General features: G+C 54.8%; 3 protein-coding genes and 1 non-coding gene across 9 annotated transcripts; 1 reads left to right on the top strand and 3 right to left on the bottom strand.

The window, feature by feature from the left end:
- The first annotated feature begins 1,694 nt into the window (after window positions 1-1,694).
- KAT5 (lysine acetyltransferase 5) lies at window positions 1,695-9,294 on the top strand. 4 transcript variants are annotated; one of them, XM_054570861.1, is made up of 14 exons: window positions 1,695-1,824; window positions 1,924-1,990; window positions 2,313-2,381; window positions 2,473-2,609; window positions 2,888-3,043; window positions 3,133-3,207; window positions 3,319-3,393; window positions 3,733-3,981; window positions 4,057-4,146; window positions 5,887-6,027; window positions 6,108-6,201; window positions 8,407-8,566; window positions 8,691-8,772; window positions 8,864-9,294. In XM_054570861.1, exons 1-14 carry the CDS (start codon window positions 1,813-1,815, stop codon window positions 8,996-8,998), a joined length of 1,542 nt encoding a protein of 513 aa, XP_054426836.1. In that variant the 5' UTR covers window positions 1,695-1,812; the 3' UTR covers window positions 8,999-9,294. The 4 variants fall into 4 exon arrangements, with proteins under 4 accessions (XP_054426836.1, XP_054426838.1, XP_054426835.1 ...); XM_054570863.1 differs by lacking the exon at window positions 2,888-3,043; XM_054570860.1 differs by having other exon boundaries at window positions 1,813-1,990.
- On the bottom strand, window positions 6,559-10,767 carry RNASEH2C (ribonuclease H2 subunit C). Of its 3 annotated transcripts, XM_054570866.1 has the most exons (6): window positions 10,478-10,767; window positions 10,106-10,302; window positions 9,906-10,025; window positions 9,478-9,605; window positions 7,104-7,196; window positions 6,559-6,582 (listed from the first exon to the last, which is right to left on the bottom strand). In XM_054570866.1, exons 1-4 carry the CDS (start codon window positions 10,647-10,649, stop codon window positions 9,579-9,581), a joined length of 516 nt encoding a protein of 171 aa, XP_054426841.1. In that variant the 5' UTR covers window positions 10,650-10,767; the 3' UTR covers window positions 6,559-6,582; window positions 7,104-7,196; window positions 9,478-9,578. The 3 variants fall into 3 exon arrangements, with proteins under 3 accessions (XP_054426841.1, XP_054426839.1, XP_054426840.1); XM_054570864.1 differs by lacking the exons at window positions 6,559-6,582; window positions 7,104-7,196 and adding an exon at window positions 7,214-7,721; XM_054570865.1 differs by lacking the exons at window positions 6,559-6,582; window positions 7,104-7,196 and adding an exon at window positions 7,215-7,591.
- A 7,004-nt stretch (window positions 10,768-17,771) lies between these two features.
- On the bottom strand, window positions 17,772-17,903 carry LOC129068661 (small nucleolar RNA SNORA63). The gene has a single exon (XR_008528937.1). It is a non-coding gene; the product is annotated as a small nucleolar RNA SNORA63 (small nucleolar RNA).
- A 1,721-nt stretch (window positions 17,904-19,624) lies between these two features.
- Window positions 19,625-22,616, bottom strand: AP5B1 (adaptor related protein complex 5 subunit beta 1). Its single transcript, XM_054570604.1, has 2 exons — window positions 22,374-22,616; window positions 19,625-22,279 (listed from the first exon to the last, which is right to left on the bottom strand). Exons 1-2 carry the CDS (start codon window positions 22,521-22,523, stop codon window positions 19,787-19,789), a joined length of 2,643 nt encoding a protein of 880 aa, XP_054426579.1. The 5' UTR covers window positions 22,524-22,616; the 3' UTR covers window positions 19,625-19,786.
- Window positions 22,617-26,302: the final 3,686 nt, after the last annotated feature.

The raw sequence follows: 26,302 nt of genomic DNA, 5'->3' as shown, positions 1-26,302 counted from the left end.
ACTGTTATCTGAATGGCTGATTGCAGCAGCCTTCTGTTTGGTCTTATTCCAGTCTTATGTCCTTTAATCCAAGAACACTGTTACTAGGTGATCTTTCAAAGATGCAGATATAATCATTCTCCACTTGTATCTTCAGTGGAAATCATGCTGGATTGAATATGTGAAAGGTTGTGTATATAAGGATGTTCTTTGTGTCACTGTTTGTAATAGAGGAAAATTGGAAATAACCTAAATATTCAACAGGGCAATTGGCTGTGGCAGCTAAGGTGCATCTAAACAAAACACTACATAGCCATTAAAATAGTGCTATAGAATATTTAGTGACAAGTGTTCACTTTGAGTTGCTCAGTGAACAAACTGATCACAGAACTGTATATACAGTAAGAACCTATTTTGTATTTAACATAGCACAATAGTTGACAAAGTAGGAGGTAGCAACATTTTCTGTAAATGGCCAGATAGTAAATATTTTAGGCATTATGGGCTAGAGATTTATATTTCAGACATAATTATAAAGTTTTACTGTGAAAGGAGTTGTAGTCAAAATGTAAGTGAATCAGTGTGGTTACATTCCAATAAAACTACTTGTGAACACTGAAATTGGAATTTAATAATTCTAATTTGTCATTATTCTTTTGTTTTCATAACCACTAAAATATATAAACACCAGAAATGGCAAAAAAAAAAAAAAAAAAAGAAAGAAAGAAAGAAAAGAAAAGAAGAGAAAGAAAAGAAATATACGCCATTCTTAGCTCACTGGCTGTAGTAAAACCAGCAGAGGGTTGGATTTGACCAGCTGACCATAGATCGCTCCCTCCTAGTGTACAGGATACTCAATCAAAATGGTCACTGTGGACGTGTCCCCCCAAATGATCTGAAGTTAGATTTTTCTTCTTGCTACTGTGGTCTGTATTTCTAAAAGTTTCTCCTCCAAGTATCTGCATGTCTCTTCCCTCCCCTGCCTAAACCTTTGCTCAGGCCTTCCCTGAGCACCCTACTGAAAACTGCAACCTATCTACCCATCTCCTTTACCTTGTTCATTCTTTTCGGTTTCCCCAAACATATATCAGCCTTTAATAAACTAAATAATTTACTTTTAAATATTTACTGTTTTGTTACATAAACCTTTCTTTTCCCCCTAGCCCCCAAGAATGTAAGCTCTATGAGGGCAAGGTTCTTTATTCACAGATGTATTCCAGGTTCCTAGAATAGTGCCTGGCACAGAGATTAATAAACATTTTTTTGGATGCCTGAAATGAATAATATATTACTTTTTTTTAACTACAAACAGCATACAACCACCCACCTAGAAATAATCCATTAAGTCCCCTTACGTAAGGAATGAAATCCACAAACTCGGCCAGGCATTGCGCTTCCTTCACAATCCCACCCACTTCTCCAGTCTCCCAAACCCGCCCTCGGAGCGCGCGCAGTTAACTCCCGGCGACATTTCCCACCGCCACTAGAGGACGCCAGAGTCCCGCCATACTCAAAACCCAAACACTAGTACCAACTGAGCCGCGCTGCACCCACGTGACCGGCGTCGCACTCGGTGAGCGTCACGTGACGGACTAAGCTTTCCTCCAATCATTGTGCGCGTTGTGGGGCTTCTACCCAGGACCCAGCCCGAGACAGAAAACACCCCCGTTCACCTCCCAGCCAAACGGGCTGGCCTTCCGCTTCCAGTTGGTCGGTGGTGTCTTTCGAGTGTCGTCGTCTACAGTGGTATCGGGAGGCCCAGGCCTACAGCGTGCTCAGTCACGGAAGTGACGTTTCCCAGAGGGGCCGGAAGTGGCAGTGGAGGGAGGGAAGATGGCGGAGGTGGTGAGTCCGGTGCCCGGGGCGGGGCGGAGGGAGCCAGGGGAGGTGGGTAGAGCCCGAGGACCCCCAGTAGCCGACCCTGGCGCCGCGCTGTCTCCCCAGGGGGAGATAATCGAAGGCTGCCGCCTGCCGGTGCTGCGGCGAAACCAGGACAACGAAGATGAGTGGCGTGAGTGACGTCGGGGGGCGGGGCTAACGATCCAGAGGGCGAGGGGCGGGAGGGAGTCCACCGAACCCTCAGGAGGGGGAGGGGCCTCAAGAATTCCGGGTCGGGCGGGGCACAGATACGCTGGAGGGGCGGGGCGTGTAGCTGCCTCGAGATGGACAGGGCGGGGCTTGGAGAGGGGGCGACACTTGGTGACTCGAGGGGGGTTGTGGGGGAGCTTCCAAGTGCTGGGGCGTAGGAATCTGGCCTGGGAGTGTAGTTCATGTCGTAGGAGGGTGGAGCCTTATGGTCGTACCCTTCTAATGCTTCTATGCTGTCCCCACAGCCTTGGCCGAGATCCTGAGCGTGAAGGACATCAGTGGCCGGAAGCTTTTCTACGTTCATTACATTGATTGTGAGTGCTGGGCTACGGTGAGGAAGGGCTGCCGGGTAGGGTTGGCGGGCGGCCCCTGGCATTCCTTCCTGAGCCGTCCTCACTGCTGCAGTCAACAAACGCTTGGATGAATGGGTGACTCACGAACGGCTGGACCTGAAGAAGATCCAATTCCCGAAGAAAGAGGCCAAGACCCCCACCAAGAACGGACTTCCTGGGTCCCGCCCCGGCTCTCCAGAGAGAGAGGTGGTGAGTAGGTCCCCTCCTTCACCTTTTTTGCCTCCTATTTCTCTCATCTTTTGGCCTCAGTGGCACCTGGATGGGCTTGAGGCAGCACTTTTGTACCCTGGCTTCAGCTTGCAAAGGATGGAGACCAGATTGCAGATGTAGCTTCCAGAGTCCAGCAGCTATTCCCCTGTCCTTGAGAGGGTGGGGTTTGATCACACTACGCTAAGGGGCCCCTACTCCCCTTTCCCATCCCACCACCATCCCCACCCCAGAGGAAGACCCTGGACCTATCTCTACAGCCGGCCTCCGCCCAGGCCAGCGGGAAGACCTTGCCAATCCCGGTCCAGATCACACTCCGCTTCAACCTGCCTAAGGAGCGGGAGGCCATTCCCGGTGGTGAGCCTGACCAGCCGCTCTCCTCCAGCTCCTGCCTGCAGCCCAACCACCGCTCAACGGTACCCTCAGCAATTCCAGGGACCTTGCTTTCCTCTCAGGTCCCACCTTCTCTACCTTCTGACCCACCTTTCTTGGTTTCTCTCTGCAGAAACGGAAGGTGGAGGTGGTTTCACCAGCAACTCCAGTGCCCAGCGAGACGGCCCCCGCCTCAGTTTTTCCTCAGGTGAGTCCTCCAAACCATCATTCTCCCCTTCCTTTCTTCTACTTTCTGGAAGCCCCTTTTAGACTCACCTGACAGCCAACCAACTCTTCTATCCTGCCATCTCATCTACAGAATGGATCCGCGCGTAGAGCAGTGGCAGCTCAGCCAGGACGGAAGCGAAAATCAAATTGCTTGGGCACCGATGAGGTAGGTCTGGGATAACGGGAAGCTGAGTAAAAAGCAGAGGATGTAGATGGGCTGGAGCTTTTAGTGGCTAGTTTACAAATAAATTAACAGGTAGAGGGCAGCCACGGTGGTGGTGGGATTAGGAGCTAAGCAGAGCTGGTTCAGGCCAGTCATTGGGTGACCTTTCCCAAGTTTTGAATGAAAACTTTCTAAGTCTTGGTCTCTTTTATGTGGAGAGTGGGGATTATAGTATCTCCCCCACAGGGTTGCTGTTGGACTTGAACAAGGGAACCTGTGGCGGGGGAGGCTGCGTGAGCTGTAGGCTCCTGTAACCTGGTATCTCCCACTGGCCCTGGGCAGGACTCCCAGGACAGCTCGGATGGAATACCATCAGCTCCGCGCATGACTGGGAGCCTGGTGTCTGACCGGAGCCACGACGACATCGTCACCCGGATGAAGAACATCGAGTGCATTGAGCTGGGCCGGCACCGCCTCAAGCCGTGGTACTTCTCTCCGTACCCGCAGGAGCTCACCGCATTGCCAGTCCTCTATCTCTGCGAGTTCTGCCTCAAGTACGGCCGTAGCCTCAAGTGTCTGCAGCGTCACTTGGTATGAGGGGCCCCAGGTGCTGCCCTACTCGCACCCCAACCCTGCTCCCACCCCTGACCCTCCTCTCTTCCTCAGACCAAGTGTGACCTGCGACATCCACCGGGCAACGAGATTTACCGCAAGGGCACCATCTCTTTCTTTGAGATTGATGGACGTAAGAATAAGGTCAGTGGCTGAGAGATAGTGGGGACACCACAGAAGTTGGAGTTTGGGGGAAGTCACATGAACAGCCTCTTCCTCTCAGGAAAACGCTCACTTATCTGGCCAACAAGTTGGTTCACTCCCTTTTCATTGAGGTCCTGCTGAAGGGCAGGTTCTGGGAGACGTGACCAGGATTAGACAAAATCTCTGCTCTCAGAGAGCTCACAACCTGTGGGGACACACCAGTGGACACTTAGATCCCAGTGCGATTAAGTGTCGTGAAGCATGACTCTTATTATTAAGGGGGTTATTAGGACCCAGAGGAGGTAGTCAGGAAAGCTTCACAGCAGAGGTGACTTTTGAGCCTTGATATGGAAGACGAGGTGGGAAGGGACTCCCAAGCAGTAGGCTTCGGAAGCACAGGCATGGGCGTACAGAGATGGTGTATGTGAAAGGCAAAGGCCCTTCTGGCTGAAGGGCAGAGAGGAAGAAAGACTGTTACAAAGCACAGGGCTCAGGTGGTGGGAATGAGGTCAGCTGGGGAGTTAGGGACACCATAAATTCTGGGCTTCAAAACCTCTTTAGTCTGTGGCTAGGAAGGAGTAAACGGGAAGGACCGTTGAGAAAGAGACTCCACCATTCCTGGGGCCTAGAGGGTGGTGAGGGAGAGGCAGGCACCTTGAATGGCAAGGGAGCACTCATGCTTGGCTGCTGGGGGAGCTGAGAGCAAGGTGGTGCTTTAACCACTGTTCTGTATTCAGTGTGGACTCGGGCATCCAGATGGCAGTGCCTGGCACGTAGTTAAAAGTCATGTCTGAGCCCTGGCTGGTGTACCTCAGTGGATTGAGCGCCAGCCTGCAAACCAGAGTCACTGGTTTGATTCCCAGTCGGGGCACACGCCTAGGTTGCAGGCCAGGTTCCCAGGTGGGGGCATGTGAGAGGCAGCCAGTTGATGTGTCTGTGTCTCACATTTCGATAGTTTTGTCCCTTTTCCTTTAAAAGGTAAAAAGAAATAAAAAATTTTTTTAAAGATTTTGTTTATTTTTAGAGGGAGAGGAAGGGAGAAAGAAAGAGAGGTAGAGGAACGTTGATGAGTTGCTTTTCCCCCAGCTGGGACTTGACCCGCAACCCAGGCATGTGCCCTGACTGGGAATCGAACCAGCAGCCTTTTGGTTCACAGGCTGACACCCAGTTCAGAGTCACACCAGCCAGTGCAAATAAATAAAATCTTTTAAAAACAATTTAAAATAAATCATGTCTGAAATGCAGGATAACTTGTGTGCAGAGGTAAAAATAACAAGATCAATAAGGTTTCTTTTGCGGGGGGGGCGCGCTCCGAGGGCTGTTACTTTGTTAAATTCCAGAATTCATCCCGAGTTGTAGACCTCCAGGCCAGTCCCAAGAGGTGTGACTGTAGGCAGGAAAGCTGTATTTTTTGACAGCCATGCTCCTCAGACTGTCACGTGGGCAGGGCTTCTCTCATAAGCCTTGGTCAGTCTTCTTAGGGACATGTTAGTTCGTTGACAGCTGTTAGCTATAGCAGAGAGCAGTGGAGGACCCCCCAGGGCAGGCCCATGGGCTCCTGGCACTGACGTGGCCCTGCCTGGGCAGCAGGGACAGCCTGATTGATGAGCTAGGTCAGGCCTCGGGAGAACGCCCGTCACCTATCAGCCCGGGGTACAAAGACGCTCCTGGTTGACCCTGGCCCAATGGCCATGCTCGAGGCAGGGTACCCAGAGTGGTGACAGGCCTTTTCCTTTGCAGAGTTATTCCCAGAATCTATGTCTTCTGGCCAAATGTTTCCTCGACCACAAGACACTGTACTACGACACAGACCCTTTCCTCTTCTACGTCATGACAGAGTATGACTGCAAAGGCTTCCACATCGTGGGCTACTTCTCCAAGGTGAGTGCTCGTCTGGCCAGCGCCTCAGCCCTGCCCTGGGCCAGGTCCTTCCCTTGCACTCACCTGCTCCCCTTTTCCAGGAAAAGGAATCCACGGAAGACTACAATGTGGCCTGCATCCTGACCCTGCCTCCCTACCAGCGCCGGGGCTACGGCAAGCTGCTGATTGAATTCAGTGAGTACTTGGGCTCGCGGCCAGGGGCGGGGGGGCGGGGGGGGGCGGTACCAGCAGGCCCAGCGCCAGGGCGTCCATCTATGCCGCGCACAGACGTGCCAGGCTGCTGATTCTCAGCTCTGGCTGTGCAGCCCAGTCACTGTGGCCAGAAATCAAGATGGGGCCTCTTCCAGCTCTTTCATTCTCAGGGTAACTGCCCCGCTTATCTGGATCAGGCTCTCTGCCCCCCACGAATCCTTGGCCGAGGTGCTAAGCGTCACCCAACTTCTCCGACTTGACTCATCTGCCCTGCCCAGACCCATGGGCAGAAGCCAAGCTCACTGCTGTTGCTCATCCCTCTGCCGCCGCGCTGTCACACCAGTCCCTGGGCGAGGACGTTCCCTGAGCCTGGCAGACAGCAGGTGTTCAGATGCCGTTAACTTGGCGGCGGTCCCCCTCCCGCAAGCACGCCCACAGCTTTCCTCCCTCTCAGGCGTACCACTCCTAATTCTTAGGGTCCCCATGAGATTTGCGACCAGGGAGCAGTGGGCAGCGGCACTGTCTCAGGCTGACCCGAGCCTGTCCCCAGGGCTTCCTTTTCGCTGACTTTCCAGTGAGCCAAGGCAGCCCCTCGTAGGCTCGTATCTTTCCCAGGGCATTTTAGGGAGCCAAGGGAGCCCCACCTAGGCGCTCTCTTGTCCCTTCTATCCTAAACTCTTCATCGTTTCACTGTCCCCAGCTTTAATAAGTGTACTCTCAAAAGGAAAAAACAAAGATGTTAACTGAGCAAAGAGATGCAAGCATTGACTGCTTGGGTATGGCCCGTATTCCTTGCATTGTTACGTCCGCCGCCTCATCCTTTGTGTACCTGTGACAGTCCCAAGGCTCCCCCCAGCCTCCCACTTCCATTCTATCCAACTCACTGTTCGCTGAGATTACCAAGCTCTGTGCTGGAAGACAGGGAGCCGTAGCTGTTTGGTGAAGAGACAGAGATGTGACTTGATCAAGGCCATGGCCTATTCAAGAAATTTAATTGGTAAAAGAATGTGAAAGCGGGGTCACATCTTTTCGGAAGTCCTCAGCCTGGCAAAGCAGGCAGGCGCATCATGCGGTCTCGGAGCTCAGGCCGCAGCAGGGAGGGGGTGCAGGCAGGGCCGCCAGGTGCGCTCACCTCGGCAGGCGGGGCGGGCAGATGGGTGTCAGGAGAGGCACTGAGGAGGGACTGGGAGTTCCTGCAGCTGAGGAGGCCCGTGTGGGGCCCAGTTGATCTGTCAGGAGTCTACGTGCACCATGGGCCCAGCGTGTGCCCGTCCTCTTCCATGCTCCCGCCCTCCAAAGCACCAGCCTCTGTCCTTCTCGCCACTGGGTTGCTTGGTGGAAGTCAGGAGACTGGGCAAGAGGGCAAGACTGGCTGCCAAAGAGGCACCAAAGGGAGGAAGGTGGAACAGGCTGTGGTGCAACAGGAAGCAGTCGTGACTAAGGGTGAGGAAGGGCTTCCACTGGTGGGACATCCCAGGACCCTGACGGAGTGAACGAAGGCTCTGCCCAAGAGACAGAAAACCACAGAGGGTTTCGTGGCACCTGAGGTCTCACCAGGAACTGCCTGCCAGTGGTCACCAGGCCAGAGGGCAGAGCAGCCAGAGCGGGAAGGCAAGAGCTCTGAGAGGCGGCCACCCGCTGAGGAATGGCCTCCCTCTGACCTGAGCGCTGTGGCGCCCCCCTTTGCAGGCTCAGCCACCTGGTCAAGCCTGTCTAGTCTTAGAGCTGCTGACGCTCCTCGGGTCACGGGTAGGGAGCCTTAACTATGAGAACCTGAGCATCTCAGGCCTGAAGCAGAGGTGGGGTCTGCCCTCCTTGCTGCCTCATACCCAAGTACAGAGAGTGGGATGACACAGGGAAATTGGAGACACTTCTATGAGCCATTTTCTCTGCCTCCCCCGGCAACCCTCACTGGCTCCTGAGCACCCCCAGCTGGTTGTAGCTGCTCCTCACAGTGCCTGCAGTACTGTCCACTGTGCTTGGCGCACAGGTGAAGAGTGGATACTCTGGTCCTTTATGAGAAAAACTGAGGCATAGAGCAGACAAACTGCACACCCCAGGTCGCAACTGCCGCACATCAGGGCCAAGATGGGAAGCAGGCAGCTTGCCTCTGCAACTGTTGCTCTTTAACACCGGCTGCGTGAAGTTGTGACCCCTTCCCCCTTCCCTCCCTCTCCATTGCTTTAGGCTATGAACTCTCCAAAGTGGAAGGGAAAACGGGGACCCCTGAGAAGCCCCTCTCGGATCTTGGCCTCCTTTCCTACCGAAGCTACTGGTCCCAAACCATCCTGGAGATCCTCATGGGGCTGAAGTCCGAGAGCGGGGAGAGGCCACAGATCACCATCAAGTAAGCCTGGCCCCGCCTACCGGAGGGTGCATGGACTTCTCCCATGCTTTCTCACCCTGGGGTTCCTGGGGGCCTTGGGCAAAGACAGAGGCCCACAGGAGACCTGATCTTTACCCTCCTGCAGTGAGATCAGTGAAATCACCAGCATCAAGAAGGAGGATGTCATCTCCACTCTACAGTACCTCAACCTCATCAACTACTACAAGGTAGGGAGGCAGGCAGGGGAGGCAGGTGTGTGGAGGGGCACAGAGTGCGGCCCTGCTCGGGCTGACCTGCTTCGTCCCACCTCCTGTCCAGGGCCAGTATATCCTCACGTTGTCAGAGGACATTGTGGATGGACACGAAAGGGCTATGCTCAAGCGACTTCTCCGCATCGACTCCAAGTGTCTGCACTTCACTCCCAAGGACTGGAGCAAGAGGGGGAAGTGGTGACCAGGCACAGCCTATGGTAGCACCAACAAAGCCGGCAGAACTGGAGCTGACAGCCCATCCTGTCCCCAAGGGGGACACTAAGGGAGATGGATCAGGCTGAGGGCAGTTCCGCAGGGAGAGCACGGGCCTGGTAGGGGCCGGTTGGTGCCCAGCACTAAAGTGAGCTCAGGGCTCAGGTCATCTCTAAGGTCAGCTGGCTGCAGGCCCAGGCCTGCTGTGGACCAGGGACCAGAGGGAGCCGGGCAGATGTGTACAGTGCGACGGGGGTGTGGGCACTCTGTACAGAGGGCTAGTGGCTGTAAAAAATTTCTTTTGTAAAGTAGAAGCTGGGAGTGGGGTGGGTGCTGGCTGCAAAATTCTGGCCTCTCTTGCCCCCACTGCCCCCTGGCAATAAATTGTTCTATAGGCCAGAGCCATGAAGGGTTCTTGTGGGGGAAAGGGCAGTGCTCCCTGGGGGCTCCAAGGTGTGGGAGACTCACGGGTGCTGTGAAGAGCTGGTTTATTGGGGTGACAATCAGTGGGTCAGAGGTGAAGAGCTGGTTTTTTGGGTGAAGGGAACAGTGCCTTCAAGCTCTTGTTCTCAGTCCTCTGGCACCTGCGCGTGGATCTGCGGGAGGAGTCACCTTTACCACTGGATTTCTGAGATGGGGTGTTGGGGGACCCACATACTCTGGGAGGAACCCAGCTGCTCAGAATCCCAGCCCCTTGTAGACAGGCCAGAGGGGCCACGCTGCCCTTAGCAGCATAACCTTCCAGTCAGAGCCAGGCTCCAACAGCCCTACTGGGCTCCGGAACCCTGAAGCCCCAGATCCACTTAGGGGCAAGATTCTGGACAACCCAGGAAACAACTGAAGGCGGTGGGGGGTCCAGACGGGCCTGGGAGGAAGACGGCCCATCAGTTACTCACCGCTGAGGCGAGGCTGGGCCAAGTTAGGGCCGCCCGCACTTTCGCATCCGGGCCAGGGACGGTCTCCAGGCCCCACACGGTGAAGCGGCTGAAACTGCCGGAGGCTCTGATAACGCGGTCCTGGGGAAGGGGCCCGGCTCAGCATCGGGGCCGCTGCTCCCGCCCGTCCCCCCCTGCCAACCCCGTCCCCCTGTGCTCACGAAGTCCCGCTCCAGGGCCGCCTCCGGGGGCTCCAGCAGCTCCTGCTCTGGTTCCTCACTGTCTGACCCCTGCGGGGAGTTCTGCTTCCCCAGCACCTCTCCCTTCTCTTCCATCACCATCACATATCCCACGAGACCGGGCGGCACCTCCACCTCCTCTCCCCGCAGACCGCGGCCCCGAAACGACACTTCGAGTCCTAAAGGAAGCAGATGCGGGGCATCGGTGAGGGCCTGATGCAGGCCCGCGGGGCCAGCCCGGTGGCGGCCTTCCCGCCGTCTCCGGTGGACCACGATTCCCAGGAGCCATCGCGCCCGCCCTCGCCGACAATAGCGCGGGGGCCAGCGGGAGCCGTGGTCTGGATGAGCGCTCACCATCGGGACCCTGACGGATGGCCGGGGTGAAGAAGCGCTCCACAGGGGCGGGCCGGTTAACGGGGATCTCACAAGGCAGAAGGTGCAGTGTGGCAGGGGGGGCGCTGCGCAGAGTGACGGGGCGTACGTGGACTCGGCGCTTCTCGACGTCTTCCTCGTCGCTGCTCTCCATCCTGTGCCGCTACTCCGTGCTGGCTCGCGGGCTGAGGCCGAATATGGTGCGTGAAGCACGAAAAGCCTGTCGGAACGCCCCGGACAGTCAGCGCAGGGCCGCCTGGGAAGCGTAGTCTTTCCTTGAGGTTCCTTGGCAAACCCCGCCTCCCTGTGGTGAAGTCCCAGCTTTTTTTCCCCCCTTGAAATAGTTTTCAATTGTACATTTTTTATTTTAACTTAAAAAATTGTAAATTACAGTTGACATAAATAGTATACTAGTTTCAGGTGTAGAATGTTTCCAGAAAGTATAGTTTTTATATTGTTAGGGAATTTTGTTTTAATTTTACCAGGACATAGACTCTCAAATGAGTTGGAGATATTTTATCCGAACTTGTGGTTTGTCTTCTAAACCTGTGTATGTATATTTGATTTTTATTACTCGTACGAATTTTATTTAGTGTAGTCAAATTTACCAACCTTTTATTTTTATGTCTTAATTTTCACAATACTTCTTTGGTTTCTTAACTCTTCTCTAATCTTTATATTTGTATAGCTACCCAAGTTAGGTATGTTTTGTCAAGTTCTCTCATAGAACGCTACAAACTGATGATTAAGCTTAAAACTGTGCCCGGACCGGTGTGGCTCAGTTGGGCGTTGTCCCACAAAGGGAAAGGTGGCCAGTTCGATTCCTGATCAGGGCACATGCCTGGGTGTCGGGTTCGTGCCTGGTCAGGGCATGGACAAGAGGCAACCAATAAATGTTACTCTCTCTCTCTTTCTCCCTGCTTGCTCTCTCTAAAAAGTAAATAAACTTTTTGGGTTTTTTTTTTTTAGATTAAAATTGCATTAAATTCATAGATTTGGCAAAGAGAAAAACACCCCCAGACATCTAGAGCTGGCCTTGGTGTTCTGTTGAACATCAACAATTTCACAGACATGCGGGATCAAGAGAAAAACAAGATCCCTCTGTAATCATGTGAACATGGCCCAAGACATGAACATTGTCCAAACAACAAAAATGATGAAACATCCTTCTATCTTGGATTAGATGTGACTTGCCTCAGTCTAGTTAAGATTCGTTAACATCATTCCATCATAGAAATGCTTACACTTTCTGACAGCATCCAATTCAGAGAAAAGTCCTGCTTCCTTAAACCCTCCCCTAAATCACCTATAAATCCTGCCCAACACCCACTTACTGAAATGCCCCACAGTGCAAAAGTAATAAACCCATCTGTTCAGCTACAGATGTGTTGGTGGTCTTTGGCTGGAGGGTATTGACAAATTAACTTAGAGAATCTTGCTTTAGTTTTCTATGAAGAATAAGATACATAATGCCACTTATGTTTTCTTTTATGTCTATCTGTATAGTTTTAAGGCTTTCTTCATACACAATAATTATTATATTTTAAAGTTTATTCCTAGATAGATTATATTTGTATTCCAAATCAGATCTTTCTTTTCCATTTTATTTTCTGATTATTATATAGCAGAGTATGGCAAGCCTCACATATAGTCTCTGTCACAATTGCTCAAATTTCTCATTGTAGCGTAAAAACAGCCATAGGCAATATGTAAATTAATGCACATGGTTATTTTCCAATAAAACCTTACCTGCAAAAACCATCAGTGGGAAGCCAAAACATCTGTGTGACTCGCTTTATTGCCATATTCGCTTTATTGCATTGGTAGGGAACCAAACCCGCCTTTTCTTCAAGGTATGTCTTACTTTCTGTCATTCAAAGAATTGGTCCATTTCCTATGAGTCATCAGATTGTGGGCACAGAGTTATTTATATTTCATCATCCTTTCAATGTCCATGGGATCAGTAGTGATGATCCTTCTTTCATTTCTGGTATTAGTAGGCTTCCTGGAATGGGTCCAGAGTGTAGTATTAACTGACTTGTGAATGCTCACCAAAGAGCACCTTGAGCAAGTAGCAGGCAGCATCGTCCTTTCTGATTCATGCCTGTCATTGCCCAACAGGCTCATGAAAAAAGTCGTGTGCGAGGGATAGAAATGATGCGTGGTGAGCTCAACATGAATTTTTCCTCGGCAAGGCTGACCTGACTACAGCCACAGATAGATGCATAACGTCTGAAAGGAGAGACCAGCACCGAGCTCCCCATATAGCAGAATATAACCCAGGAGATCAGCCAGCCGCTCAGTTTCAGGGCAATGACATCGGATCCCTTCTATTATGAAAGCGGCAGGATCTGCTGCTTCTGGAGATGGCTGTCTTCCCTGACCACAGTGCCTCAGCCGGTATTTTCATGGCCCCACAGTACTGCTTCCTAGTGTGAAACAGTATGGGCATCACTGGCGCTACCAGGAGCCTGGCTCCTGGAATGGCAGGCTTGAATGAACAGCAGAGTGCTTGCTGAAGGCTCAGTTATGCCACTCACTGGAAGACAAAACCTTGCTAATTAGTTTCAGGCAGCTGTCCTTGCCCTAATTGTACCCATGAATTTTTTAAAAAGATTCAATTAATTTGTTTTTTAAAGAGAGTGGAAGGGAGAGAGAAAGAGAGGGAGAGAAACATTGATCAGTTGCCTCTCATAGGCGCCCTGATGGGAGATGAACCCATAACCCAGGCACATGCCCTGACTGGGAATTGAACTGGGGACTTTTCGCTTTGCCAGATGATGCCCAACCAGTGGGGCCACACCAGTCAGAGCTGTACCCATGGATTTTAATGTATAGAGGTGACTGAATGATGATAGGGAGAGGTCAATGCCATTGAAAGAAAAGTTCAATGCTCCATACAGTTCCCCCAGGAGCAAGAGCCACAGCCTGCCACACAGGGCCGCCAGTAAGCGCTGGACTTGGTCAGGAGGCAGAAAGAAGGGAGGGGACAGCATAGGCCATAGCATATACTGGGTCTTCTGAGGGAAAGGTAAGGTGGGTTGGGGGAACGGTTTAGGATTGGCTGGCTTAAGTACTTCCAGCAGAGCTTGGGGCTCAGGCCCTGGGCAGTCTGCTGTGCTGCCGCTCCCCATGCACAGCAGGAGCCTGTGCGGGAGAAGGTGTGAGCACTGACTGCAGTTGCTTTCTGCTGGAGGACGCCTGGGTAGCAGAGAAGCCTCAGGAGATTTGTCTAATTGGACCGCATAGGCAGTCCCTTCTGCAATGGCTCCTCTGCGCCCTCTGCCGACAGAGCTTAACAATGAGCCGGGGCAAAGATATTTAAAGGGTCCAGATCTATTTTCACAGAGCAGACAGCGAAGAGTGAATTTGGAGCTGAGAGGCACCTACACAGCCACCAGTCAGCTCATCTTCTCTTTCTCTTTCCCTCTCCCTTCTTCTCCCATGCTTTTAGTGATATTATTTTCAATTTATGACAATATATAACATCTTTAGTTAGTTATTTACCCTCAGGCCCCCCTTTGTTTTAGTCTTGGAACATGATATATTTGTATTTATATATCTATAATTTTATATATATAATTGTCATCTCTTAGTTGGATGAAGTGCATTCTCTATCAGATTGGCTTATAGATGCACGAATACTTGTTGAAAAGGAGAACACCATTTCCTATAGCCTTGACATCTGAAGGACAATTTGTGTGAATATAAAAACCTAGGTTTACACTTTTACAAATGTTTAAAAGATGCTGTTCCAGAGTTGTCTTGCTTTGTATGTTACCATTCTAATTCTTTTGTAAATTATTTGATCTTTCTGCCTAGAGATCTTGGGAGACTTTTTTTTTTTTTTTTAACATCTTCAAATCTAATGATTTTACGGGGATATATCTCAAAGTTGATTGTCCTGGGTTAATTTTCCAAGGTTCTCAGTGGGCCCTTTGAATGTGCAGATTTTTCTTTCCTGTAAAGTTTCCTTGGAATGCAGTATTAAATATCTGTGCTGGTTCATTGTTTAGTTTTTCTTCAGGGACCCAATAATACGAATGTGGCTCTTTGATGATCTTGTTTCCATTATTTTCTTGTGACCCATGAAGACTCCTTTGTCTCATTTTCATTCTCTTGATTGTTTTTGTGTCTTTCTTCAATGCCCCTTATTATACTGATCTCTCTTGGGCATCTTGTGTAATCTTTATTTCTAGATACTTTTTAATTTTTAAAAAAAATTTAAAAAGGTTTTATTTATTTTTAGAGAGAGGGAAAAAGGGAGGGAGAGAAACATCCATGTGTAGTTGCCTCTCACATGCTCCCTACTGGGGACCTGGCCCACAACCCAAGTAGGTACCCTGACTGGGAATAGAACCAGTGACCATTTGGTTCACAGGCTGGCACTCAGTCCACCAAGCTACACCTGCCAGGGGTCTAGATACTTTTTGTGTTTCTTTCCTCTTGTTCCTTTCTTCCTGGATTTTGTCTCTCTCTGTTCTTGTAAAACTTCTCATCCAAGGTGGTTTTGCATCTCACGTGCTTTCGAACCTATTTCGTTCTGTGTAGAGCGCCTGTCACAGCTCTGCTTCCAGGCTGCTTTTCCGGGCAGATGTGTGGGACTCTTCTGTGGTTGATATGTAATGAAATCCACTTTCTGGTATTTTGCAATAACTCTGTACGAACCTGTCAATCTTTTTTTTTTTTTTTTGAGAATTTTTTGAGTTTATTTGAACCAAACTGACCACAATGCCCCAAGAGCTCACATGCTCCCCCTGAAACTGTTCACCTTTTATCTTGTTCATTTCTGTGCTGTTGGGTGGTTTATAAGATCCCTGCTTAATGCGCCCTCTTCTGTTAACACTGCAAAGCCCAGATCCTTGAATGGATTTGTTTGTAGAGTGGGTGAGAACTTGTAGGTCCTGATTTTGTTGTCTTGCAGAACCATGAAATTTCTCCATTTACTTCCCCTTTCACGCCCAAATGACTCCTTCCTTCCTTTTTGAGTGTTTTGCTCCCCTAGAAATTACGCGTTTCAGACGCGTACCCTTCAGACCCTTCAGGTCGTACACACACTGAAAACCTCCTTCCCTTGTAGTCCAAGCCCTAATCCCTCAGGCACTTTTTAACATTTGCAGCTACACGGTGCACTCAGTCTTTCTGGTGCTGTGTTAGACCAAGAGGCCCCCTCGCCTTGTTCGCATAGGTTGTTTTCACGTTACCTGGAGTTTGTCCAGCAGCTGCCCTGGGGCTTGGGCATTCTCCCCCTCGTCTGGTTTTGGGTGTTAGACACCGCCCCCTGGGTCTGGGAATCTGAGGCCAAAAGGGTCCTTGGTTTATGGTCCTGGCTCCTCTAGTAAGAGCCGCTGGCTGGGGACGGGGCCAGTTTTTGCAGTTGAGCCTGAAGGAGCAAAGGTGGTGTGGTGTCTTACGTGTCCTGGGTCTTTGAAAAGTTACATCTGTGATTCTTGGGGTTTCTGTGGCTTTGTTCGATGCCTCCACTCTGAGGCTGGCAGAACTGCCTGCGCTCCACTGAGGTTCCGTGACCTCCTGATAAGAGTCGGAGATGTGTGAATATTGTGTGGGATACTCTTTGATACGCAAACATTTTCACCTCAGCAATTTCCCAGGTACTATGGCTGTAAACTGAATTACTCTTGAAGACAGAGGACAGCTGTGACTGCTGGGGTCATGGGTACAAAGCTGGTGGCAGGCTCCCTTTCTCCCCACCCAGACTTTATCCCTTCCTGTCATCTCTTGTGGACTTTGGAGCGGAGAGGGAAGAACAAGTTAGAAGTGTAGCCAGTGAACCCAGAATTAGGCGGTGCGGGGCTCATGGTGTGCCTTAAGTCGCACCCATGAAATTCTCCGCCTCCAAGCCGCAGCACCAACCGTTCTAAAAGGGTGACCGATCCTGATTATCAAGGCAGAAGTCGTTGTTACTGCACAACGGAGACAAGGAGTGGTGTTGTATCCAGGAGGTTCCCTGGGGCACCTCCGAGGGCGGCCAGGCCTGGTGATAATGTTCGTGAGGGTCTAAAAATACTCGACAGCTAGGGTGACCACGAACTCAGACCTTCGGGAATGAAAGTCACCTCACTAGGTAAAGATCCTTGAGAGCAAAAGCAACATGGAACGGGTAATGGAAAAAAATGTTATAAATACCACTCTGGGCTGACAGATTAAAAAAAGAAAAAAAGATGCCTAGGTATATCTGAATTTCAGAGAAACAACTAATTTTTTACATGTTCTAGGCAATGTTTGTTTGGGACATACTTATACTAAAAGATTACATCTCCGAAGTTCCAATTTAACTGGGCATCCTGTATATTTTTATCTGCTAAAACTAGAAGCCCTCATTATGGCCTTGTAACTTGTTACAAGATGCTTTCTTCCTTGTAAGTAAAATACAGGTTAACAAATGTCCCTCCCATGGCTTTCCGCGTTTCATACCGTGTGTGCTACTACTGATGACTAACATCATAAGGCAACGCATTTGTTATTGTTTATCAGGGTGAGATTATGACTATTCAGCACCTCCGTGCCCACGTACGCAGACTCCCGCAACGGCCACGGCAGGGGGAGGGCTGGAAGGTGCGCGCCGGCAGGGGAGGATTTGCCCAAAACCAACACTCTTCCCACCTCAGGAGCCAAAGCTGGCGCCGTGGCCGGGCCTAACTTCTGACGGGGGAGGCTGGGGGCACGCCTGAGGTGCGGAGCCAGCCGTTGGTGAACACTGCTACCGCCACCCAGGCAGCCACTGGCTGAGGTGGCTTTGGGCACCCCTTTTGGGAAGTTTGGTTGTAGGGGCGTAGTTATGCGGGAGCATGCTGTTGTTGTGATCTTTGGCAAGTTTAAGTGCGAGCAGAAGCATGTGGATACTGAGTGTGCAAAGGGAGCTGTGGTGGACATGGCAGGCTGGCTCACCCAGTGTCCGTCCCTACTTCCTCTCAGGGCTTCCCATTTGAAGGTGCAAATCTAAGAACTAGTTACTCGGACACGTCTTAGTCAAACTAAGCATGCGCGTGACCTATGATTCAGCAATTCTGCTTCCAATATGTATCCTAGGGAAATTGTCACATAGGTGTGTAAAAATGTCCACTGTGGGCACACTTGTGGTTGGGGCGCCAAGGGGAGAGCATTAGAGGTCGCCTGGTGCCCGGCACCGGAAGAATGGGCGGACAGAATGGGATGGAGGCAGGGATGGGGAGAGATGGACGACAGGAGGGCTAGTGAGTTCTTACAGGGGCCAGTTAGCTTAACCTTGGACAAAGGATTTTTTTTTTTAAACAGTATGTATAAGACTAAGCATTCCTGGCTGCTAGAGGGGTAGAGCAGACAGGTATAGCTAAGAAACAACTTTATTCTGAGCAGGGGGAACGGCAACACAGCACTTAACAGCTCTATTGTAGTTTGAATCCTGCTTTGGACAAAGGATTAATACCACTTTCTGCATCGTAAGTCCAGAAGAAAACAAGCCCTAACTGGCATTGCTCAGTGGGTTGGTCGTTGTTCCGCAAAGCCAAAGGTCACCGGCTTGATTCCTGGTCAGGGCACATGACAGGGCTGCGGGGCAGGTCCCTGATCGGGGCACATACAGGGGGCAGGAGGTGACTACCTGCTGCTTCTCTCTCACTTTGATGTTTCTCTCCCTCTTTCTCCCTCCCTTCTCCTCTCTCTAGAAATAAATAAAACAAAAAACGAGAAAGCAAGTACGTTTTCTGGACTCCTTTGCCACTAGAGGTCTGTGCAGGACATAGGTTGTTAGATGCCCCAGAATGATGAGGACGAAGGAACCGAGGCTGCAGCTGTTCACCCACGGTGGAAGCTTCCGTCTTTCTGCAGCAGCCTCAGTCCTGTGGCTTTGTGGGGGGGTGGGGTCCCCACCCCATGTTCCAGGCTCTGGGACCAGCTCCCTGGGTGCTGAGCACTGGACTGCAGGAAGGGCACTGCCTTCTGGAACTCAGCAGTCCCAGCGGCGGCCTTCTGCAGGATCACTGGCCAGCCTTTCCAGAGATTTTCTGCGCACCTGATTCTGCCCAAACTCCCTTTCTGCTGGAAGCAGCTGGTGAAGTGTCTCCTGGAACCGAACCCTCCGGGACTTGCGACGGCTTGCTCAGATCACACAGCAAGTTATTGCTGGAGCTCCAGCTTGGGGAAGGCTACCTGACCTGGCCTGTAACAGCCTCACTTGTCCCAGGCCCTTCTTCCCTCTCCTACCCCGCCCCCCACCCCCATCAGGAGGAGTGAAGCTGGTCCGTAGGAACCTGTGTGCCTGGAGCCCAGGAAGCAGAAGGGGCCCTTCCCCCAGGACAGCAAGGCCCAAGCCGCTGGGCCCTCTCCAGCCAGCACTGCTGACTGCTGCTCCTGTGGCCTCCGGGGAGGGGGGGCTGGCCCGGGGCTGAGGGTGGAGACTCTGTGTCCCATGCAGAGCTTTGCTCCGACAGTGTGGTAACAGAAACCTGCTCCAAAGAGACAAGACGTGATTACCAACCAGATGGGCAACTATTGGAAAATCACTCAGCCCCTCCGGCCTGTGGTTTCCTCACCTGTGGGGCCCTGCCAAGCTGTTGCAAGGACAAAGTGAGGCAACGTGTGGAAAACACCAGCTGGGGTCTGGCAGCGGCGCTGGGATCCAGAGCACCTTATGTACTTGGAATAAGAACTAGATGGGCCTATTCTTACCTGGGAAGATCCCTAGGCACAGATAGGGTTTCCTAGATGGGGCGAGGAAAAGCCAGCTTAGCTTCAGACCCCGTTCCCCGCCCCCCGGCGCTGAAACCACACTAGCAGGCCCCTCTTAGAGATGGTCCCATCCTGGCCTGGGGCTGCCGCCCTCCCCAGGGAAGAGGCCGCTGCAGCCTCCTCGCTGTTTCTAGCCCAGGCACTCTGGGCCAGGGGCCTGCAAACTTTAGGAGCAGCAAAGCACTGGCCCAGAGAAGGGAGGGAGAAAGGAGGCCCAAACCTGGCTCTGGGTTCATGCCTAAATTACTGGGTGGCTTTGGGCAAAGCCAGACCCTCTGAGAAGCAGAGGTGAGGACTTGTTCCCTCCTGCTTCCTGGGCCGGAAGGAACTCCGGAGCCCGGCAGCCTGGGGGTTCCTGCTCTAATGGCTGTCTCGGAGCCTCTGACCCCACCCACTGCCTCTGCTCCTGATCAGGGCCCAGAAAAAAACAAACCACGAGGGTCAGTGGTGAACGTAGGTTTTAAAGAGCCACAGGACTGTGTCCTGGTCTTCAGCTGACCCTCTTAGACAAGGCCCTACAAGGGCCACAGTCCTGTTCCCACCTGGCCCAGCCCGGCCCTAGGGTCAGACGGCAGCTGACAGCCCCCGGAGGTAGTCCCCAACCAGGGGCAGCACTGTCCAGTCATCAGTCCGGAGGACCACGGGCACTCCGTCCTCCTGGGCTCCCTCCAGCCGCAGCAGCAGCCTCGAGTCTGGGGGCAGGTGGATGGCCACGTGGTAGCTGGTGGGGGGCTGGGACACCACCACGAAGGGCTCCAGGTGGCAGGACACCAAGGCTGCCAGCCCCTGTGGCCCAAGAGGGCACCACAGGCGACTCTCAGTGCCCTTTGGCAGGCAGGCGTCCCAGAGTTCCTCAAAGAAGCCCAGCCTGGCCCCCTCAGGGGGCTGGGGGAAAGGCAGGAAGAGATCAGCGAATTTCACAGGCAGGGGCGGCAGGTGGGCATAGCACGTGAGGCCAGTGGATTTGGTGTAAAGAGCGCGGATGTCCAGCTGCGTGGGGGCTGGGCGCCGGGGCTGCAGGGGCAGGAGCAGAGGACGGGGGAGGCGGCCAGGGCACAGGCAGGGCACGTGGACAGCCTCCAGGGGGGCATAGAGTTGTCCTTCCACTCGGAAGCGCAGCTCCAGAGAGTACACTGGCTCTAGCACCTCCACCTGGAGCTGCAGCACTGGGCCCGGGCCCTCGGCCCTGCGGGGCCCCATGTGCAGCCGAATCGGGGCCGGGGCCTCTTGCACCATCAGCGCTGTCGCAAAGCCCTGGTTCTCCGCCACCAGTGAAGAGGCCAGTGCAGGTGTAGCCAGTGAGGGGCCCAAGGCCACCGCCAGCTTGGGCCCTGACAGGTGTCCCAGGAGAACGTAATAGAGGCGGGCGTGGTCCCGCCCATCGGGGTCCTCCAGCTCCCTGGCCAGTGCCTGCAGTAAGTCGGCCAGGCCCTCCCGAACACCCGCCCGCAGCAGGGCCCGGCAGGCCCTCAGCAAGGCCTGCTGGAGGCCCCAGTCCGTGCAGTGGGCAGCGGCAGCCTGCAGGAAGCTGAGGGTGGCACTCTGGGCATCCCTGTCTGCCACCGCTGCCAGCATCTGCAGGTGCCAACGAAGGGCCTCATCCCCCGCTGGCCTGGACACGACCTCTTGCTGCAACACTACCCTCAGGGGCTCCCCCAGCTCAGGGCCCACCCGATGCAAGAAGTCAACAAAATGGGGAGCCAGCGCAGGCCGGGCTCGGTACAGTTGGGCGAGTCCGTGGGTCAAGGGTGTCAGTACTGAAGGTTGTCCAGCCAGGCAGTGAGCGACCAGGAATGACGCCTGGAAGCAGAGTGTAGCCAAGGACCGGGGGCCCCCAGCGAGGGCTGCCCTCTGCTGCAGGCCGACCAGCAGCTCCTCCAAGTAGTGCCGGGGGCTCTGGCCCTGGCCTCCTTCCTCCTTCTCTTCGTCTTCAGCACAGAGCAGGCACAGGAGGTGCAGGCGGGCCAGGAGGGCCATAGGGTCATGAAGGAGACTGGGTAGGAGGCCACGGCACAGCTGGGGCTCTAGCAGCAGTGGGGCAGCCTCCTCGCCTGCGGGGCCCAGTGGGCAGTTCTCTGGGAAGCTCAGGAGGCAGTGCAGGTAGAAGAGATGGGTGGGCAGGGGCAAGGCCGGGTGCTGGGCGGCCAAGGTCAGCCGGCGGAGCAGCAAGGCCTCATCCTGGGCTGTGAACAGGGCCTCGCCAAACGCGGCCTTCAGTGCCAGAACGGCATGCAGCAGTGTCAGCTGAGCTGTGCCTAGCAGCCGTACCAACTGTGGTTTGAAGAGCACTGGTGGCTGTCCCCGCAGACCCCGCAGAGCCCAGCCCAGCAGCCACAGAAGCTGGGCCTGGGCCACAGGGGTGAGCAGGTACGAGGTGTCCAGAAGCTGGGCCACCGCAGCCCGCAGCTCCTGGGCCTCCTCTGGACTGGGCTCTAGCACTGAAACGCTACACTCCTCCTTCTCAACTGCTGGCCAGCTGGGCGCCTGGGGCTGAAGGTGGTCATCGCCCTCTTCCGCTAGCGTCCAGTTCCAGGGGCCGCCCGCAGTGGGGGAAGCCCTGGCTGTGAGCAGGCCCTGCAGGCTGGCCCTGGCCCTGGCCTGTATCACCAAGGTGTTGCGTAGGGCAAGTGCCAGCAGCAGACTGAGTGGCTGGACCGGGCCCACCGGGCCCTCCTGCCCCAGCAGGCCACGCAGCAGTCCCAGGCAGCCCCCCAGCAGCCCAGGCTTGCAGCTCTCCAGCTCCCGCAGGCACTCGTATGCGGTGGCCTGCAGGGGTCGCTGCTCTGAGGAGGGGCCAAAGCCTCGCCCCAGATCTCTGCCCGATGCCAAGCCTAGCAGTAGAGGCAGGAGTCGGAGGGAGGCTTCCGAGGTGGGACCCAGCGCACCCCCTGCCACCAGGGCTGTGGTTGCTGCCAGCAAGAGGGGCCGCCGCAGAGCTGATGGCCGTGGGGGTAGAAGGACCAGGGTATCCAACAGGGAGGCGGCAGCTGCCTCGGCTGCAGGGACATCTGGCCACAGCTGGGCTGGGTACTCCAAGCTCAAGGCCAGCAAGGAAACCTGGGGATGGGGGATTTGGAGGTGAAGTTCAGGGCAAAGTGGCTTGAAGTGACCACAGGGGCCAGGGCGGGTGTGGTAGGCGTGCAGGACCTACCTTGGTCTGTTCGCTGAGCTTCTCACTCCTCAGGTCGCTCAGCAGGTCACGACCCAGATCCTCACCCTCCGGACCTGCCATGAAGGCAGAGGGGCTGGCCCGGAAGGCGCCCAGGCGCTGGGCCCAGGTTTCCCGGCTCGGGAGCCCCATGATCAGGCACGCAGATCTTTGCTGAGGGGAGAGAGGAGGGATCAGGCCGGCGGCCTTGCAGAGACTCAGGACCCCGCGCCTGGGCCCCAAGATGAAACCGAAAGGTTTCGGGGGTGACGCCAGGGCGGGCCGCCAGGATCCCCGCGGGGCAGAAACGCGGGAGGGCAGGGGCACCGGGCGGGCCGCCCGCGCGGGGTGCGTGCCGAGAGCTCATTAGACCGCCCGCCCGAGGCCGGCACCGAAACCACAGCGCCGCCCTGGTCCTCAGTGCCCGCGGTAACGGGCCGGCCGCGCTTACCTTGCCTGACTCAGCCGCCGCCGGCGCTCGGGCCAGCTGGCTCCTTCCGGGCGGGAGGCACAGGGCGGGGCGCGGGGCGCGTGGGAGGCTGGGCTGGGGCGGGGCCGGGTGGTAACGGGGCCGCCGCCTTCCTCTCAACCCGCCGGCAGGTGCCGACTCGCCGGTTTCGCTGGGGCTGAGTAACTGTCCCGCTGCGCGCAGGCCCCCGTTCCCCGAAACCGCCGCGGGCGCGGGCAGGGGCGGTGGAATTGGATGGTCCCCGCTCCCGGATGCTGGGGTCCCCCCACGCGCGAGCTGCGATCCCAGGGCCCTTGGGGGACAGCGACTGCAGGGCTGGCGACGATGGCAACCAGTGCGCCTCACGCCGGCGCCCGGGCGCACTGCACCCTGCTGCAGCCGCGCGCAGCCAGCGAAGGTGGCCTAGGGTGCGGGTCCTGGTGCTCCCAGTGTGGCCACTGGGGGGTGTGCAAGGTGAGGTCTCAGGGAGCCCGCAGGAAGCGCGCGCCACGGCCCTGGCAGAACCGGTCGGGCGGGCGCCTCAGGGCTTGGCTTCGCTTCTCCGACGCCGGCCTGGGCCCCCCAACCCGCTCGGCTTTGGGGCGCGGAGCCCGCGCCCGGGTCAAAGAGGGAGGAAGCTGATGACCTTTACCACAGGCGGTACCGACGGTCGGTTATGGTCGCGACAGCCAGGCCAGGGCAAAGCTGGAGGGACAAGACCATAAACCGTGATGAAGCCAGAAAACAATGGGATGTGGACGTGCGGACTGGCAGGGCCTGGCGTAACACGGGGTCATAGCGCGGAATGCCTAGCACCGATGGGAACCCGAAGGCCTTGAGGTGGAAGACCTAAGGCCAGGGAGTGGGGGAACCCAGCACCCCTAACTTACAGAGGGCTAACGCAAGGCTTTGGGGGGCACCAAGGGAGATGGGCCAGGGGCTTCCCTAGCAGCCTCTCCTGAGCCAGGGACCCAGGCTACCGATGCCCCAGTGACCGCAGGTTTCCAGGGTAGAGAACGGCAGGCGTCCAGACCCCACAGCCCGCTGGCCTAACGCCTCTGGCTCTAATTAGCCGGCTTTGAAGATGAAACAGACCTGAGCCCCCATGCTAGCAGCTGCCAACTAGTTTCTCTCTTTCCTCTAGTCTTCACGGGTCCCTCCCTCCCTCCCCCACCACCCCATCCTGCCGCCCTTCAGAGGGGAGGTGGTAGGAGGTGGAGGGGTGGCTGGAAAAGAGGCTATCTGGGTGCCAGAGCGATGGAGACAAGGATCCACCCTGATGGACAGGTCCAGCTGGAAAGCCCAGTCCCAGCTCCCGTGGACCCTGGCTCCACAGTTGACTCACAGACGGCAGCCCCAGACCACTTCCCTCTAGGTGCCTCAGTTTCTCCATCTATAAAATGGGAGTGATGACTCCCGCCCAAAAGGCTGCGGGCTGGGGCGGCCTGGCTAATTAAGCCTAAGATGAAAGAGGCCAGGATGAGAGCAGCCCTGGGATGGAGCCTGTCTGGTTTCCCCGTCTGAGGCCCAGAGGGTGCCGATAACTGCACATCCCCAGCCCTCACCACTCACGGGGAGGGAGGACTGATTATTAAACCCCTTTTACAATTGAGGAGACAGGCTTCAAAGGGTCAGGAAATTTGACGCTGGCTCTGGCCCCCACTCAGCCTCTGACAGCCACCAGCCTTTCTGAGTCTTGGCTCCTTGGGGCCCAGGGTCTGAAGGGAGGGCACCCACATGTGGTGCCCGATGCTATGGTGGGCGCATCCACGTGGACTCAGGCTCACAGCAGCTCCGAGGCACCCAAGGATGGGCGCCATTCACAGATACAGGGAAATGAAGGCCCAGAGAGGCAGTCCCTTGCCCAGATTCACAGAGCTCCTGGGGGGTGGAGCCTGGACTTCAGCAGACAGCCCGTCACTGACCCTGACATAGGCCTCCTCCCACACCAGCTGCCCTCGCCCCTCTGGGGTGTCCAGACCCTGGGATGGGCCCTGCCCTGTCCTCTGGGGGGAGGGTGGCGCCCTGACACAGGCCGGGCATAGATCTGAACTGGGCCCACCAGCTCTGAGGGCATGAATGTTCCCGCAACCTGTGGTCAGCAGGTCTGCCCCTGAAAGTGACCTCCCAGAGGTGCCCAGGGTGGGCCGCAGCCAGGTGGCTGGGCAGGGGACTCCCCACGTGATGCTCACCCCTCCCTGCTGGGTTTCCATCCTCTCCAGTGCAGCCTAGTTTGGGGAGATGCTAAACGCAAGGCTTAGAAAAGGGGAAGTCCGTTTCCCCAGGGGTCCGCAGCCTCAGTGTTCTCATCCAGAAAATGGGGGCTGTGGCCCTGGCCGGACAGAGCATCAGTTGGTGAGAGGGTCATCCTGACAGCCAAGGTTGCAGGTTCTGTATGGTGTCAGGGGACACGCAAGAATCAACCAATGAATGCGTAAGTAAGTGGGACCACAAATCAATGGGGTTTTTTTTCCTCTCCCCCTTCCTTTCTCTAAAATCAATAAATAAAAATTTTAATTGGGGATGTAACCCACACTCATAGCACTGGGCACTGGGGCTACAGGGATGTTTTACACAGAACATGCCACCAGGCAAATCCACGGAGAGAAAGCAGAGTGGCAGGGGCCAGGGGTTCGGGCAGTGGGAGTGACTAACAGGCGCGAGGTTTCATCTGGGGTGATGGTTGCACAACTTTGTGAGGATACAAAAATCCACTGATTCTTTACTTGAAGGTGGGTTTTATGGTATGTGAATTCCAACTAAAGCTACTAAACTGTTGTTAAAAGAGGTCTCTCTTTTACAGAACTTACACGCAGGGCAGGAGAACAGACCACAAAGATGCTGCAAAGAAAACAGGACAGAGGTGACTAAGGGACAAGGATTTGGCTGAGGTGGTCAGTGAGGCCTCTCGGAAAAGGGGACATTTGGCTGAAACCTGAGTGACGAGAGGCAGTCAGCCATCAAGGAGAGAAATGCGTTCTCGGCACAAGGCGTAGCAGAGGACAGGCCTGAACTGGGAGCAGGCTTTGGCCTGTTTGCGGGGACAGAGGGCGCGCGGTGCGGCTGGGACCCACAGAACCAGCAGGGAGGGGGAGGCGCAGGGTCGGCGGCCAGCAGGGCCCGCATGCACCAAGCCTCCAGGACTTTATTCCACCGGCTGCGTCAGGAGGCCGCTCCTGGCCCAGGTGAGATGTGACAGGGGCCCGAGCAGGGCGGTGACGTGGCGCTGGAGGTGTGGGTGGGTGCCAGTGAGGCTGGAGCTGACGGGGTTTGCTGGTGGGTGCATGTGTGGGCTGAGGGCAGAGGGAAGCAGGGTGGCTCCAGGCTCTGGCCCGAGTATCCAAGATGGCTCCCGTATCTGAGATGGAAAAGGCTGTGAGAACTGCGAGGAAGAAATAAAGTGCAGCAGGTCAGCCCTGGCTGGTGTGGCTCAGCAGACTGAGTGCCGGCCTGCAAACCAAACGGGGATGGGTTCAATTCCCAG

The sequence above is a fragment of the Pteronotus mesoamericanus genome, unplaced genomic scaffold, assembly GCF_021234165.1.
Source record: "Pteronotus mesoamericanus isolate MK-2021 breed Mesoamerican mustached bat unplaced genomic scaffold, CSHL_Meso_final contig_214, whole genome shotgun sequence".
NCBI classification, from domain to species: Eukaryota; Metazoa; Chordata; class Mammalia; order Chiroptera; family Mormoopidae; genus Pteronotus; species Pteronotus mesoamericanus.
The sequence above is the reverse complement of the archived record's forward strand: the minus strand, read 5'-3'. Positions and strand labels throughout refer to the sequence as shown.

Excerpts from the sequence above, each read along its gene's own strand:
- KAT5 (XM_054570860.1), top strand. The coding sequence starts at position 1,813 with ATGGCGGAGGTGGTGAGTCCGGTGCCCGGGGCGGGGCGGAGGGAGCCA. Across the intron at positions 1,991-2,312 it reads GGACAACGAAGATGAGTGGC|CCTTGGCCGAGATCCTGAGC; the intron begins GTGAGTGACGTC and ends CTGTCCCCACAG. Across the intron at positions 2,382-2,472 it reads CTACGTTCATTACATTGATT|TCAACAAACGCTTGGATGAA; the intron begins GTGAGTGCTGGG and ends TCACTGCTGCAG.
- RNASEH2C (XM_054570866.1), bottom strand. The coding sequence starts at position 10,649 with ATGGAGAGCAGCGACGAGGAAGACGTCGAGAAGCGCCGAGTCCACGTA. Across the intron at positions 10,303-10,477 it reads CATCCGTCAGGGTCCCGATG|GACTCGAAGTGTCGTTTCGG; the intron begins GTGAGCGCTCAT and ends TGCTTCCTTTAG. Across the intron at positions 9,606-9,905 it reads GGCCCAGCCTCGCCTCAGCG|ATCCACGCGCAGGTGCCAGA; the intron begins GTGAGTAACTGA and ends CTCCTCCCGCAG.
- AP5B1 (XM_054570604.1), bottom strand. The coding sequence starts at position 22,523 with ATGGGGCTCCCGAGCCGGGAAACCTGGGCCCAGCGCCTGGGCGCCTTC. Across the intron at positions 22,280-22,373 it reads AGCTCAGCGAACAGACCAAG|GTTTCCTTGCTGGCCTTGAG; the intron begins GTAGGTCCTGCA and ends CCCCATCCCCAG.